Here is a 16,602-nt window from a genome sequence, read left to right on the forward strand (position 1 = left end):
ATGGGAAACGCAGAAAACATTCCCCTCTCCCCCACCTCTGGAACTGCCTGGGCTTGCAGGCTGTGGTAGCCCTGTGGTGGTCAAGCCAACAGGTGTGAGGATGCAGACAGCATCTCCCATGTCCCTGTGCCTGAGATTGATTCAGCGTGCCCAAGGTGGCTAGCCCTGAAGAAACAGAAGTCTGAGCATCTCAGTCCATGGGGCATGGAGCATGAGGACCACTGGCTCCCACAGCCACACCCCCATCACCCCAGCCTACAACTGCACCTCCACCGCCCTCATGGGCGAATCCCTCCATCCTTTCAGAACTCATGAGACAAGCGGGAGTGGCCCTGTAGAAGCCAAAAAATAATAATTATGTAGCATTTGTGTACTTCTTAAAGTCCCTAAGTTTGTGACAATGTTTTTTCCCCCACCCCAAATAAAACTTTATCTCCTACGTTTGAGTAGTTCTTACTAAGAACGCTCTCTTGGGCTTCCCTGGTGGCTCAGTGGTAAAGAATCCACCAATACAGGAGAGAAAGAGTTTGATTCCTGACCCGGGAAGACGCCACCTGCTGCAGAGCAACTAAGCCCACGTGCTACAACTACTGAGGCCCACGTCCAAGAAGCCTGCACACCACGTCCAGACAAAACCCCGAGCAGCGAGCAAGACCCAGAGCAGCCAAAATTCAACAAGCAAAATTATTAAAAAAAAAAAAAAAAAAAAAAGGAAGACTGCCTCTCTCTCAACTAATTGACCTCCGGGTCCCACCAACCTGCTTTGAAAACAGAAGCATTTGTCCACTGCCGACAGGGAGCAGCTGCCATCTGTCCTCTGGTGGTTCCGACAGGGGCATCCGGGTACAGAGAACGCTTTTCCTCCAGACCCAGGCTACAGTGATGGCACCAGAGGTGCGAACGCCCCTCCCTCTGTGTGGCACACCTCTGACCCAGCGCAGGCTCCAAGCACACTGACATTATCAGTTCACTTGCTTTCCCAAGGGCTGGGAAGGAGGAAGCTGAGGGGTGCAGAGGCTAGCAACAGACAGAGGTGGCTTGGCTCCAGGAACCTGGCTTCGGGTCCTGGACCTCAGGGTGCTACTCCGTATCAGCACCCAGCATGGGAGATGGCGGGGCTCCACCAATGGCTCCAGTGCTTCACAGCTCCCTGCAATCACGGGGTGGAGCACACACCACACCTTCTGGATTCCGGTTGGGCTGCGGGACTTGCTGCAGCAATGGAAGGTTAGCAGGTGTGCCATAACCATACCCGGGGCAAGCACCGATGTGACTGAGCTTGTTCTCCGGTCATGTGCCATGGACGTGCCCAGGCCAAAGGCCTGGTTCCAGGAGGCAGATGACAGGCACGTGGAGCAGAATGATCTACCAATTCCTCCTCTAAAGGAGTTACTTCTCCCTGCACCCTGCTGCAATTTTATAGCGGTTGTTACACAGCATGGCTCTGGCAACAGCTGACTGATAAAACCAGTGTCCCTGATGTTTTCCCGGCTGCAGACTGACTGGCCTGAACTTGACAGGCAGAAACAGTCGAACACCTGCGTACACAGATTCAACTCCACGATTTATCACTGGCTGAAGGATCTGACATACGGAAAGGACGTTCCAATTCTTGAAAAAGATGCAAGACAAAGACACGTTCCATTCACTGAAAGACATCATTTATTGTATTAAGGTCAAGCAGGATAATCTGTTGAGAGGTAAGTGTTAAGTGTTGGGCATGAAACTGTTACACATCTTCCACGGTGGGTGGCATGATTAAAGTCTCTGGCAAGGCCCCTGACTGCAACCTCGAGATATAGAGAGCACGTCTCAGCTGAGCAATGACCTGGGGTGAGCCATCAGCCACCACCCAGGAATGCCACGGTAGAAACGTTAGCACCAGATGGTTTGTATATGCAGTAACATAGCGATACACAAAGTTGTGCACACTGACTCACTGCAATCTCTGGTTCCCCGCCACCAGACATTTATGAGGCAGATAGGGAAATAGACTGGACCGTTGTGATTTTATGGGCTTCGTTTAAAGGACACCAGAGCCTTGTGTATTACTGTGTAGAAGAACACGTTCTCAAAAGACACCGAAAAGCTGAATACAGGCAAAACCTCTATTTTCACATTTTACAGACGTATCATCAAAATGATCACAATACTATATGACAAGGGCAAGAATCAAAGATAAAAGCTTCGTGAAAATCAAAACACACTGACATCACTGTGGTTGTCTCCGCAAGGGAGGAACGCGGGGCGGGGGGGGGGGGGGGGGGGGGTGGAGGGGCGGTCCATGGACAGCCAGCTTTATCGTTTCTGTCATGACCCATCATCACAGCAAGTGACCATAGCATGCGAGGAGGAGGACGATGCTTCACTGGCAGAAGAGGGGCTTTTCAAATCAGGAACAGCTTAAGAATTAAAAGTGCAGAAAAAGGCCTTTCTCTTTGGCGTGGGTGGGCTGCCACAGGAATGTTTATTGTCAGCATCACTGAAGCCTGCCAGGTCGGTTCCCTCCAGGGCTGCAGAGATATCACCGCAGCCAGTCCAGCTTGTCCTTCTGGCTGTGTGGATGTGGAGTAGTGTCCTTTAATAAGACATCGTGTGCTTCTGTCTTTGGTAAGGCGCCGGCCACTGGTGACAAAGGGCTATCTCCCCACCTGCTGGAAAACTCCTTTCACAGGCATAAGAGGAAACAAGGAGTAACGTGATCTGACCTCCGAATGTCACCCCAACATGAAGTTATCCTGGGGCTTCTCCCGCCATTATGCAGGCATCTCACCCAACTGGGATGGAACACAGACGATAAGGTTAAAAATCAGACCGTGAGAACCAAGCCATGAGGGGCTGAACACCTATCGTGCCTACGGACATGCATATCGCCTCTTTGGTGAAGTGTCTATTTAAGTCTCTGGCTCACGGTTTAACTGGGCTGTTTTCATACTGTTAACTTTATACATTCTGAATGCAAATGCAACACTTGGGATCAGCAAGTTATCTTCTAGTCATGACTCGGGCACTGTAAAACAACAGCTCGACAGTGTTTTCTTTAGTGAACAGACTCTCTTGATCACCTCGCAATATCAAAGGATAAAACGGGGAACAGACGGTGGTCCACTCTATGGTGGAGAAAGACCAGGTCTGGGAGTTTTGTGGTCCACTAGGACCTCTGGAAAGCCAGAACCACGGGTTCTTACAGGAAACGTGGCCTTGACACTGCCATAACTAATCCAGAGAAGCAACATGAGAGGAGCTGCTAATTATAATCCACAATCATATACACACAGAAATACAATCAGGACACAAAGAAATGTTCTGGGGCAGGGGTGGGGGGGGGGGGGGGCGGAGGGGAAAGTAAATGAGGAAAATATCTCAGGGGCCTTAAGAAAAAGAAAAAAAACCTCGCAAGCACCTACCCTCCGGACACACTTTCAGCCAGGTAATCTCACTTTGCAGGAGAAATACCATCTGCACGCGGCTGCCATCCCAGAAGAACAGAAGCCGGCGCGCCCCTTCTGCCTGCGCCCCTTCTGCCTGCGCGCCCCTTCTGCCTGCGCCTTAAGGTACGCACGCTGCGCAAGTGGCGACCTCACCATGGGTGAGCCCAGCCCGCTGAAAGCGCGGCATTTCACCGCTGGTCTTTAAACCGCACGGACAACTATTCTCCCTTCTAAGACACTAATAAATAATGCTAATCCTCATGATTTTTTTGCTGGGCAAGGGGTCATCCTTACAGGACAGACACAACCAATGGCGCAACACTTCTGGCGCCTCCCGTAATCCACAGGACAGCTCGTGCGCCAGGCGAACCCCGCCCCCTCAACCCACATGCACCTTCTTAGAGATGCGCTCGTTCCTTCCCGCGTGAAGGACACGGTTCAGTGCCCGCACTGCCGGCAGAGGCCACATGGGTGACCCTGTTGTGCAGGCGCGCATGGCGCACCCAAGCCCAGTGCGCCACGTGGGGACGCTTCCGGGCCACCGCAGCGAAGGGGCGGGGGTGAGCCACTCTGCTCAACATTCCAAAAGGGAACCTAAGAATTAAAGAACTCATCCCAAACGCACACATGGAAGTTATTGCTTTGCTGACCGCCACCTGGCCATGAGAGGACACCCCCCACCCCCCGACCCCCATCGACAGGATGTAAATACAGGCTGCAGTTTTCAGCTGCATCTACAGGACCAGAGCGGATGACTCCGCCAATCCCATCTGCATCCTCCTCCTCCTCCAGGGAGGGCCGGGTGGGGTGGGGGTGGGGGTGCCCTCATTTGCCTCTCTCGGGCTGCAAGCTGTCCAACAGGCACTTCAGCTGCTCCTCACCCAGGTGTATTTTGTCTTCCAGCTCGCGCTGTTCAATGATGAGCGCCGACTTCATCCTGACGAAGTGCTCGTAGTCCGCCAGGCTCTCGGGGCCCAGGTAGCTGGCCAGGATGTCGAAGACGATGCCCTCCCGGCGGTCCAGGTTCTCCTTCAGCTCCCTGGCGTCCTCGTGCTGCTGGATCAGGACGCGCTGCTTCTCGAGCAGGGATTGCTGGACAGACAGAAGACACACAAGCCTGCTGGGAACCTGGCGGGGGGGGGGGGGGGGGGGGGGGGGGGGCAGCTGGCCAGCGCCTCCCACCGCCTGCGCAGCGAGGTGCCCGGATACACCCTGGTGCGAGGCACTCGGATACACCCCCGCCCCCACAAGGCGCCCAGATAAACTCCCACATGAGGCAGCCAGATACACCACCCCACGAGATGCCGGGACACACCCCCACATGAGGCACCCGGATACACCCCCGACGAGGGCACTGGGATACTCCCCCGCACGAGGCACCCAGGTACACCCTCACAGGAGGCACCCAGATACATCCCCCACCCCCTCGCCACCAGGCGCCCAGATACAGCCGGAGGAACATGAGAGCCATGTGAGCCTGGAAAAGTCCAAAACTGGGAGATGTGCGCAGGCAGCGAAGGACTCACGGGGTGGGGGGGGGACCTGGGTGCGCCCAAGGCATTTCCCTGACAACACAGCAGATGGGGGCAAAGTGGGTCAAAGCAGTGCAATTAAAGAGATCTCCCAGGGCAGGATTGCTAAACCCTTCTGGCACCAGTAGAGGCAGACGGTGAAGAGGACAAGGGGCTGAAAGACGAGAGACGGAGGCGGGGGCTGGGGCAGGTGGGTCGCGGAGCTGCCCTGGTTCCTTACTCTGGGGCACACAGACGCCCCCACTCCTAGATCGAGGTGCACACCTGCAGTCCCTGCCCTCCTGTACATAACAAGCTGTGAAAACAAGGCAGGGAGCGAGGAATGGCATTAAACAGTCTCCACGTGGCAGCTGATGCATGCCAGGGAACGCCGGATCTCAGTCCCAGTTTCCAACGCCAGCAGTTGATTCTCCAAACAGGGCTACAGTGATCAGTTGGCATCCCTGGAGACTACAAGCTCCCAATTGAAGGGAGGGCATCCTGTGTCCACGTCTGGCCCACGTGTCCCGCTTTCTATCTGGAAAGACAGGGGGAGCCTCCCACAGCCGGACGCTGCCTCTTTGCCCTCGTTAGCGCCTGTCATCGACAGTTTCCCCCAACTCTGTTCACAGTGGAGGCCAGGCCCCTCCACTGAACTTGGAGGAGGCTGTGGATCATGGCTGCCTCTGGTTCTAGGAAGGTGAAGCTCATCAAGCATTCCCAGCATGGACCTAATGTGGAGACACCGAGGGATACAGTGAAGGTTCAGGGCCCAGGAAGTCCACAGGCAATGTCCCCCAAGGGGAACTCCTTCAGTGTCCCCGATGCTAACTAATAAGCCTATTGATGGCATCACTGACTCAACGGACATGAGTCTGAATGTATAAAATAATGCTAGCATGTTCTGGCCACCTGATGCAAAGAACTGACTCACTGGAAAAGACCCTGATGCTGGGCAAGATTGAAGGTGGGAGGAGAAGGGGATGACAGAGGATGAGATGGTTGGATGGCATCACTGACTCAATGGACGTGAGTTTGAGTAAAACTCAGGGAGATGGTGATAGACAAGGAGGCCTGGCGTGCTGCGGTCCATGGGGTCACAAAGAGTCGGACCCAACCAGGTAACTGAACAACTCGGGGAATCTCGGGGCGACCCCCCACTACAAGAAGGAAGAGAGCGAGAGAGAAGACCTTCTGCGACCAGCTGGACAGCCAGCCCAGCGAGGCTTCCAGGCGTTCACTCTGCACCCCGCGGGCCTTCCCCCCAATCCATCCGTCCCGCCTCGGGGGCAGTACCCGATCGCCCGGAGGCGTGCTGTCGTCCAGGTTGTTGAGGGCGTTCTCCACGCGGGCCAGGCGGCCAGACAGCGACAGCAGAAGGTTCACCACCTTGTCAAGGTCCCCGATGAACATGCGGAACTTGTCAAACTCGTTGGGCTTGCACACGGCCTTGACCAGGGCCTCCACTTCGTCGCCCAGCGTGCTGTTGGCCTGCACGTCCTCCAGCAGGCTCTCCCGCGCCTCCCGCAGCACCTGCAGCTTGCGGCCAAGGCTCTCAATGAGCTCCTGCTGTGGGTACAGCGTGCGGGACTCAGTCACGGCCCTGCTGACCCAGGCGCCCCCCTGTACCCGCCTGCACCTCCTGGCCTGCGGGCCAGTCAGCAGCTTGTTGCACACGAACAAATATCAGGCCAGCATCGAAAAAATCTGCAAGCAATAAATGCTGGAGAGGCTGTAGAAAAAAGTGAAACCCTCTTGCCTTGTTTGAAACTGAAAGTCGCTCAGCTGTGTCCGACTCTTTGGGACCCCCACGGCCTATGCAAGTTGATGGGATTCTCCAGGCCAGAACACTGGAGTGGGTAGCCTTTCCCTGCTCCAGGGGATCTTCCCAACCCAGGGATCGAACTCAGGTCTCCTGCCTCATGGGCAGATTCTTTATCAGCTGAGCCACGAGGGAAGCTCCCTTGCACTGTTAGTGGGACTGTAAATTGGTACAGCAATTATGGACAACAGTATGGAGATTTCTTAAAAAAAAAAAAAAAAAAAAGCTAGTACTGAAACAACCATATGATCCAGCAAATCCCAGTACTGGACATATACCCTGGAGGAAAGCATGACTGAAAAAGACACATGTACCTCACTGTTCATTGCAGCACTATTTATAATAGCTAGCACATGGGTGGAGAAGAAAATGGCAACCCACTGCAGTGGTCTTGCCTGGAGAATCCTGTGGACAGAGGAGCTTGGTAGGCTGCCGTCCATGGGGTCGCACAGAGTTGGACACGACTGAAGTGACTTAGCAGCAGCAGCACACGGAAGCAACCTAGACGTCCATCGGCAGATGGATGGATAAAGAAGCTGTGGTACATATACACAGTGGAATATTACTCAACCATGAAAAGCAATACCTTTGAGTCAGTTCTAATGAGGTGGATGAACCTAGAGCCTATTACACTAAGTGACATAAATCAGAAAAAACAAAAAACAAATATCATATATTAACACATATAAACGGAATCTAGAAAGATGATACTGATGAACCTATTTGCTGGGCAGCAGTGGAGATGTAGACACATAGAGAACAGATGGGCAGGGGGAAGGATGGTGGGACAAATGGAGAAAGCAGCGTGGAAGCACACACTGGGATATGGAGAAAGCTAGGAGGAATCTGCGGGATGGCACAGGGACTTCAGCACTGCCATCCTACTCCTTCCCACCCCACCCCCCCCACAAACGCCCATCACGGGTCCCTGACGGGCCTCCAACCCTCCTTGTCCACACATCCCAGCCACTGGTCCCTGGCCTCCTCCTCTCCCAGCATCTCTCCTGGTCCTGTGTACACTGCTTTCTGACCTCAACTCCTTGAGTGCATCTCCCAGCCCCCTTCCCCTTTGTTTACCCAGCTGCATCTGGTAGTCGATGACCTTACATGCAAGCCTCCTCCTCCCTGTTCACACAGCTTCCAGCCACTGGTCCACTGCCTTGATGTGCAGTCCTCTTCCTCCTCGTCAACATAGCTCCAGACACAACCCACGCCCCCGATCTCATCTCGTCATTCCTCCCTTTCCACCGACGTTCAGCCACAAGTCCCTGCCCTCCTCTGCAACCTTGTCCCATTCGTGTCCACACAGACCCAACCACCCCAATAACCCTTTTCCGTGTTCACACAGCTCCAGCCTCATCCCTCACTGCCTGTGAGTCTGTGTGCGTGCTCAGTCACGTCCAACGCATTGCTGTCGAATAATGGGCTGTAGCCCACCAGGCTTCTCTGTCCACCGGGTTTCCCCAGCCAGAATACTGGAGCAGGTCACCACTTCCTACTCAAGGGGATCTTCTTGAACCTGTGCCTCCTGTATTGGCAGGCAGATTCTTTACCACTGAGCCACCTGGGAACTGACCTCCCCACTCCCATCTTGCTAGGTCTTTGTCTACACGGCTAAACTAGTGGTCTCTGACCTCAACTACTATCCTCCTCATCCTTGTCCACACAGTCTCAGCCGCTGGGGCCTGCCTTAATGTACAAGCCTTCCCATACTGTTCACATAGGTTGGACTGCTTGTCCCCAACTTTATCTCAAAACCTCCTCCTACTTGTAACACCCTGTTGCAGCCACCGGTGGCTGACTTTATCTGCGAGCCTCCTCTTCCTCGGACAGAGTTTTCACCAAGGGTCGGCGATTTCTCTTCCAGTCCTCTGCCCCTGGTCTGCACAGTGCCAAGCATGAATCCTTGACCTTATCTGCTATCCTTCTGATCCTTGTCCACACAGCCCCTGACCAACTTCATCTACAAACCTCCCCATCCTCTTTCACGCAGATCCGGCCGCCATTCCCTGACTTTATCTGCAGCCTTCCTTCCACTTGAACACACCGCTCCAGGCACCAGAACCTGACTTTATCTGCGCTCCTCCTTGTACAGAGAGTTCTAGCCATGGGCCCCTGTCCTCCCATACAATCGTCTTCCTCTTGGTACAGAGAGCCCTAGCCACTTGGCCTTTGACTTTGCTTTCCGATCCTCCTGCCTCGTGTTCCCAAAGCTCCAGCCACTGGTGCCCGATCTCTTCTCCAGATGTCTTCCTCCTTGTCCACACAGCTCCAGCAACAGGTCACTGAACTCATCTCCAGTCCTCTCCTTCCGAGTCAGCACAGCTCGAGGACTGGTCCCTGAACCCCCATCCATCCCTGCTCACGTTCACACAGCTGCATCCACACGTCCCTGGCCACTCACAAATCCCCCCTCCTTGTCCACACACAAGGCCAGGAACGGGTCCCTGACCTCCTCTCTCATCAATCTTCCTCTTTTCCACACAGTTCCATCTAGAGGTCACTGACCTAAACTGCAAACATCCTCACCCTTCAGCTCAGTCGCTCAGTCACATGTCCGCCTCTTCGCGACCCCATGGGCTGCAGCACGCCAGGCCTCCCTGTCCATCACCAACTCCCGGAGCTTGCGCAAACTCACGTCCATTCAGTCGGTGATGCCATCCAACCATCTCATCCTCTGTCGTGCCCTTCTCCTCCTGCCCTCAATCTTTCCCAACATCAGGGTGTTTTGTAATGAGTCAGTTCCTAGCATCAGGTGGCCAAAGTATTGGAGTTTCAGCTTCAGCATCAGTCCTACCAATGAACACCCAGGACTGATCTCCTTTAGGATGGACTGGTTGGATCTCCTTGCAGTCCAAGGGACCCTAAAGAGTCTTCTCCAATACCACAGTTCAAAAGCATCCATTCTTTGGTGCTCAGCTTTCTTCACAGTCCAGCTCTCACATCCATACACGACTCCTTTTGTCTACACCGTACCATTCCTTTCGTCTGCACAGCACTGTCTGGCATCGCCATTCCTTTTTGTCTATGTGGCTGTGTAAATGAACTGATTCAACTGACCTGAACTGCAGTCCTCTTCATCCTTGTCCTCACAATCCCAGCCACTGGTACCTGACCTCATCTCCAAAACGCCACATCCTTGTTCACACAGCTCTGGCCTTATTTCCCAGACTTTATGCCCAGTCCTTCCCTCTTGTGCTGGGCTTCCCTGCTGGCTCAGTGGGTAAAAAGTCTGCCTGCAATGCTGGAGACACAGGTTCAATCCCTGGGTCAGGAATATCTACTGGGGAAGGGCATAGCAACCCACTCCAGTTTTCTTGCCCTGGTGAATCCCATGGACAGAGGAGCCAGGCTAGCTACAGTCCTTGGGGTCACAAAGAGTCAGACATGACTGTGAGACTAACCTCCCTCCCCCGCTTTCTTCCCCTCTTCACACAGCTTCTGTGGCCAGTGCCTGATCTACTCTCCAACCCTCCTCCTGCTTGTCCACACAGCCCCAGCCACTGGTCCCTGAACTGCGCTCCTTGTGTTTGCACAGCTGCATCAATAGGTCCCTGGTCACCTGTCAATCAACCTCCTCCTCCAACACAAAGCTCCCATCCCTTTTTTCCACATTGCCATCTAGTGGTCAAAGGCGCAAAGTGCAGCTGTCCTCACCTTTGCACACAGCGGTCCAGCCACTGGTCTTTGCCTTGACTACGAATCATTTCCTCCCTGAACACTGAGCCCCAGCCATGTTTCATGACCTCCTCTGCGCACCTCCTGTGCCGAATCCACAAAGCTCCAACTCACTGGTCCCTGCCCTCATCTACCATCCTCTTCCTCCTCTGCAAAGAGAGCCAGGCACAAGTCGCTGACCTTGTCTCAAATTTTCCATCACCCTAGTCTACATACCTCTGACCTCTCCAACCTATTCTTGGTAGTGGTGGTTTAGTCGCTAAGTCATGTCCAACTCTTGCGATCCCATGGACAGACGAGCCTGGCAGGCTACAGTCCATGGGGATTCTCCAGGCAAGAATACTGGAGTGGGTTGCCATTTCCTTCAGGGAGATCTTCCCAACGCAGGAATCGAACCTGGGTCTCCTGCATTGTAGGCGGATTCTTTACCAACTGAGCTACACAGGAAGCCCATAATCTATTTTTACTCCATCTCCAGTAACTCAAAGCCACTGGTCCTGGCCCTCCTTCCCATCTTATCAAACCCTGTCCACACAGATCCAGCCAATGGTTCCTGACCTTCTGGTGTTCACAAAAGCGGCACCTGTAGGTCCCTGGCGACCTCACAGACCCACTGCCCTGTGCACGTAACTCTATGAGTTGTCTCTGACCGTGTCTCCCACAACACACTGTCTTTTCCACACAGGTCCTTGTAGTGGTTGCTGACCTGAACTGCAGTCCTGCTCATCCTCGTCCACACAGCTCCAGCCACCAGTCCCTGACTTTGTCACCGGAGGTCCTCCTACCTGTACAGAGATCTCCGGCCACCGTCCTTGACTTCCTCTACAATCCTGCCCCAAGTCCACACCACTCCAGTGACTGGTCCCTGACCTCATCTGCAATCTTCTTTCTCCGTGTCCACAAAGATACAGCCACAAGTCCCTGACCTTCTCTCCAGTCTCCATTCTCTTCTCCGCATACCTCCCCAGACAAGTCCTTTAATCTTTCCTATGCCTTCTCAGCATGGGCCAAGCCACTGGTGCCTGACCTCCTCTCCAGCTCTCCTCCTTCTTGTCCACACTTCGGCCACAAGTCAATGATCTCCTCTCCAATCCCTCTCTTCCTTGTCCATGCAGCTCCAGCCCCTGGTCCCTCACCTTGCCTCTCATTCCCTTTCTCTCTGTCTACACAGCTTCATCTAGTGGTCACTGACCTGCACTGCCAAAGAATGGATGCTTTTGAACTGTGGTGTTGAAGAAGAGTCCTGAGGGTCCCTGGGACCACAAGGAGATTCAACCAGTCCATCCTAAAGAAAATCAGTTCTGAGTGTTCATTGGAAGGACTGATGCTGAAGCTGAAACTCCAATCCTTTCGGCCACCTGATGCGAAGAACTGACTCACTGGAAAAGACCCTCACCCTGGGAGAGATTGAAGGCAGGAGGAGAAGGGGACGACAGAGGATGAGATGGTTGGATGGCATCACCGACTCAACGGAGATGAGTTTGGGTAAACTCCAGGAGCTGGCGATGGACAGGGAGGCCTGGCGTGCTGTGGTTCATGGGGTTGCAGAGACTCGGACACAACTGAGCGACTGAACTGAACTGAGCTGAACCACAATCCTCCTCATTCACGCCCACACAGTCCCAGCCAGTGGTCCCTGACTTATTAACTGGTGAACCTCCACATCCGTGCTCACACAGGCGTGGCCCCCTGTCACTGACATTATCTCCAACTGTCCTTTTTGTAGACACAGCTCCAGCCACTGTTGCCTTTCTTAATCCGCAGTCCTCCGCCTCCTTGTAAAAAGAGCCTGTCTAGCCACTGGTTTCCTTTCCACTCCTCGGTTTCCTTTCCAATCCTCCTGTTCCATGTCCAAACAGCTCCAGCAACTGGTCCCTGACATCGGCTACGTGTTCCCTCCTCCTTGTCCACACAGCTCCACCCATGGCCCCTGACCGCATCTCCTATCTTCCTCCTCCTTGACCAAACAGCATCAGGCATAGCCACCTGAGTACATCTCCAGACCTCCTCCTCTGTCCCCAAAGCTCCAACCACGGCTCCCCGACTTCCCCTCCACTCCTCACTGGCCTTGTGCAGAGGGCTTCCAGCCATTGGTCCCTGCCTTTTTTCCTATCCTCCCGCTCCAGGTCAACCTGTCCCTTGACTTTCTCTACAAGCGTCCTCCTCCCTGTCTAAACAAGCTACAGCAACTGGTCCCTAACCTTGTCTCTCAAACCCCTTCCATTCTGCCGACATGGCTCCATCTCACGGTCACTGACCTGAACTGCAATCCTCCTCATCCTGGTTCTCACAGTCCCAGCCCCAGGTCCCTGATTTCCTCTAAAAACCCCCCTCATCCTTGTTCACACAGGTCCAGCCACCTGTCTATGACTTTATCTTCCCTCCTCATCTACACAGTGACAGCTATGGGACCCTGATCCCTCTCTCCCATCCTGCTCTTCCTTATACACACAGCTCCACTCACTGGTTCCTGACCTCCTCTCCAAAATTCCTCCTCCTTGTGCACAAAGGTCCAGTTGCTGGTCCCTGACCTCAGGCCAAAGCTTCTTCTCTCTAGTCCAGTAGCTCAAGCCACTGGTCCCTGACTGCCTCTCCATTTTGCCTCTTCTTTGTCACACAGCCCCAGCCCCTGGTTCCTGACTTAAAAATCTCCAAACCTCCTAATCCTTATTCATCCAGGTCTGGCCTCGTTTTTCTGCTTTACTGACTATGCCAAAGCCTTTGACTGTGTGAATCACAATAAACTGTGGAAAATTCTGAAAGAGATGGGAATACCAGACTACCCGACCTGCCTCTTGAGAAACCTATATGCAGGTCAGGAAGCAACAGTTAGAACTGGACATGGAACAACAGACTGGTTCTAAATAGGAAAAGGAGTACGTCAAGGCTGTATATCGTCACCCTGCTTATTTAACTTCTATGCAGAGTACATCATGAGAAACGCTGGGCTGGAAGAAGCACAAGCTGGAATCAAGATTGCCGGGAGAAATATCAATAACCTCAGATATGCAGATGACACCACCCTTATGGCAGAAAGTGAAGAGGAAGAAGAACTAAAAAGCCTCTTGATGAAAGTGAAAGAGGAGAGTGAAAAAGTTGGCTTAAAGCTCAACATTCAGAAAACGAAGATCATGGCATCTGGTCCCATTACTTCATGGGAAATAGATGGGGAAACAGTGGAAACAGTGGCAGACTTTATTTTTTGGGGGCTCCAAAATCACTGCAGATGGTGACTGCAGCCATGAAATTAAAAGACACTTACTCCTTGGAAGGAAAGTTATGACCAACCTAGACAGCATAAAAAAGCAGAGACATTACTTTGCCAACAAAGTAATGAGAGTTGGACTGAGAAGAAAGCTGAGCACCGAAGAATCGATGGTTTTGAACTGTGGTGTTGGAGAAGACTCTTGAGAGTCCCTTGGACTGCAAGGAGATCCAACCATTCCATCCTAAAGGAGATCACTCCTGGGTGTTCATTGGAAGGACTGATGCTGAAGCTGAAACTCTAATACTTTGGCTACCTCATGCGAACAGTTGACTCATTGGAAAAGACTCCGATGCTGGGAGGGATTGGGGGCAGGAGGAGAAGGGGATGACAGAGGATGAGATGGCTGGATGGCATCACTGACTCGATGGACATGGGTTTGGGTGAACTCCAGGAGTTGGTGATGGACAGGGAGGCCTGGGGTGCTGCAATTCATGGGGTCGCAAAGAGTTGGACACGACTGAGCGACTGAACTGAACCGGCCTCGTTTTTGCTAACTTCATCTCCAGTCTTTTGCTCCTTGCACACCCAGGTCCAGCCACTTTTATCTCCAACCCGCCTCACCCTTCTTCACACAGCAGCAGCCACTGGTCCCCCTTGACTATTGATCACAAATCCTTCCACCTACTTGTCGAAACATCTCCAGACACAAGTCCTTGACCTCCTCTGGGATCCTCCTCCTCCTTGTCCACAAGGCCCCAGCCACTGGTCTGGCCACATCTCCAATCATCCACACAGCTCCAGCAACTCACTTTATGTCTCATTCCCCTTTGTCTACACAGCTCCATCTAGTGGACACCGACCTGAACTGCAATCCGCCTCATTCCTGATCACAGGGCTCTGGCCCCCTGTCCCTACAATCCTCTTCCTCCTTGTACAGAGAGCTCCAGCCACTGGTCCTCAACTTCCTTTCCAATCCTCCAGCTCTGTGTCCACACGGCTCCAGTCAACTGGTCTCTGACTTCCTGTCCAAACCTCTGTATCCCTGTCCACACAGATCCAGCCGCTTGTCTTACGACGTTATGGCCAATCGTCTCTCCTCATCCACACAGCTGCGGCTCAAGCAGCCTGACCGTCTCTCCAGTCTTATTCTTCTTTATCCACATGTCTCCCATCACTGGTTCCTGACATCCTCTCCGATAATCATCTTCCTCCCTGTCCACACAGCTGCAGCCACAGGTCCCAGACTGTTATCTCCAATTCACCTCTCAAATCTCCATGGAGCTCCCGCCACAAGGCCCTGACCTCCTGTTCCATCTTCCCTCCTTGTGCACACAGCTTCAACCACTGCTCCCTGACCTCACCTCCCATCCCCCTTCCTCCTGGTCCAGCCCCTGGCTCCCTGACCTGCATCTACAATCGCCCCTCCTCCTTTCCACAGTGTTCCAGCCAGTGGTCTCTGCTGCCTTCCCAACATATGTCCTACCCCAGGGCCTTTGTACGTGGTGCCCCCGCTCCCCGCCCCCAACCCAGTCCCTGACAGAACTGGACACTCCCTCATCTCAAGCCACGTTTTTCTGCATCATGACCTCATCAGAGCCTTCCCTACAATCACACTCCTTTTATCTCTGTATGCCTTCACTGTTTTCCTTTTCTGATCAATTACATTATATGTGCAAACGTTTTCTGTAAAGAGCCATAGACAGTGAATATTTTAGACTTCAGAGGCCACACAGCCACTACTCAACATCGCTTACAGTATAGTAAACGTAATACAATATGTAAAGGCCATATGTAATACAATAGGTAGAGGCCGTATGTAAATGAATGAATTGGCTGTCTTTAAATAAAACTTTATTGACAACAGCAGGTTGGGGGGCGGGTGTGGCCCGTGGGCCCTGTATTGTGTGTTTGTTTTTGTGCTGCGAAAACACAGTGCCTTCAGGGAAGGAATGACTATTTGCGTGTTGCTGCTGTGTCCCCAAGGGCCTGGAGTTGAAGAAGGGCTGCTTTTTGGTTAACACAGCCCTTTACGACCTGCTGTTGAATTTATTACCTGATCACAGGAATTTGAAATCGGTACTCAGAGAAGGTATGGACCCTGCTGAAGGTGATATAGTTAAGCCCCTCCGGTTTCAACTGGGATAGAAGAGACATTATCGGTTGAGCTTAAAATGAAAGAGACTAGTGGCCACCAGGTTTTCTTGACACTGGATCTTATGACAGAGCGATAGCACGGAGGTCCTATGGAGAGACCTGCTTAGGACAGAAGCCTCTCCCACAAAAGTCTTCACACGCAGGCCCAAATGTCAGCATCACGCCCAACACGAATGGTGCATGGTGCAGGGCCAGGCTGGGGGTGGACCCAAGGGCCACCACCTGCCTCCCGCCAGCACGTTCTCATCCGGATTTCAGCCTCCCTACCTTTTTGACTGACAGGTCGTGGTCCAAGTCACTGCCCGAGTCCTCCTCTGGCTCCTGCTGCTCCTGCAGGTCCTTCATCTTTATCAGCAGCTCCGCCTTGGGGGCTGACGTGCTATAGTAGGCGGAGGTGGTGGCCAAGGGTGTGGCTGCCAGCAAGCTGGTCTCCTCCCTCCTGGGGAACCAAACGGCAGAACGTCCACATTAGTTCTGATCGTGTGCCCACAGACGCACCTGAAACCTGGGCTGGGACCTGAGAACCGAGGGGCTGATGAAAGGACATGAGCCAGAAGAGACAGCAGAAGCAGGGACAGAGTGGGCTTTGCTGGTGGTCCAGTGGCTAAGACTCTGTCTTCCAACGCAGGGGACAAGAGTTTGATCCCTTAGTCGGGAAGTGAAGACCCCACATGCTAGGGGGTGTGCCAAAAAAAAAATCAATCAACCAAGCAAACAAAAGTGTGGAAAGGGCAGGTGCTGAGGCCAGAACTAAAAAGTGAAGTCGCTCAGTCGTGTCCGACTCTTAGCAACCCCACA

General features: G+C 53.2%; 1 protein-coding gene across 6 annotated transcripts in view; it reads right to left on the minus strand.

The window, feature by feature from the left end:
- Positions 1-1,644: 1,644 nt before the first annotated feature.
- Positions 1,645-16,602, minus strand: part of LOC101119619 (protein Shroom2) — a 147,940-nt gene continuing 132,982 nt past the window's right edge. For 4 of the 6 annotated variants that reach the window (XM_060407611.1, XM_027963345.3, XM_042242378.1 and 1 more), the window contains 3 exons: positions 16,072-16,243; positions 6,239-6,511; positions 1,645-4,523 (listed from right to left, as the gene is read on the minus strand). In XM_060407611.1, the coding sequence (XP_060263594.1) occupies positions 4,257-4,523; positions 6,239-6,511; positions 16,072-16,243 (712 nt within the window). In that variant the 3' untranslated portion in view covers positions 1,645-4,256. The other 2 variants (XM_027963344.3, XM_060407610.1) reach the window with 2 other exon arrangements.

The sequence above is a fragment of the Ovis aries genome, chromosome X (genome assembly GCF_016772045.2).
Source record: "Ovis aries strain OAR_USU_Benz2616 breed Rambouillet chromosome X, ARS-UI_Ramb_v3.0, whole genome shotgun sequence".
Lineage (NCBI taxonomy): Eukaryota > Metazoa > Chordata > Mammalia > Artiodactyla > Bovidae > Ovis > Ovis aries.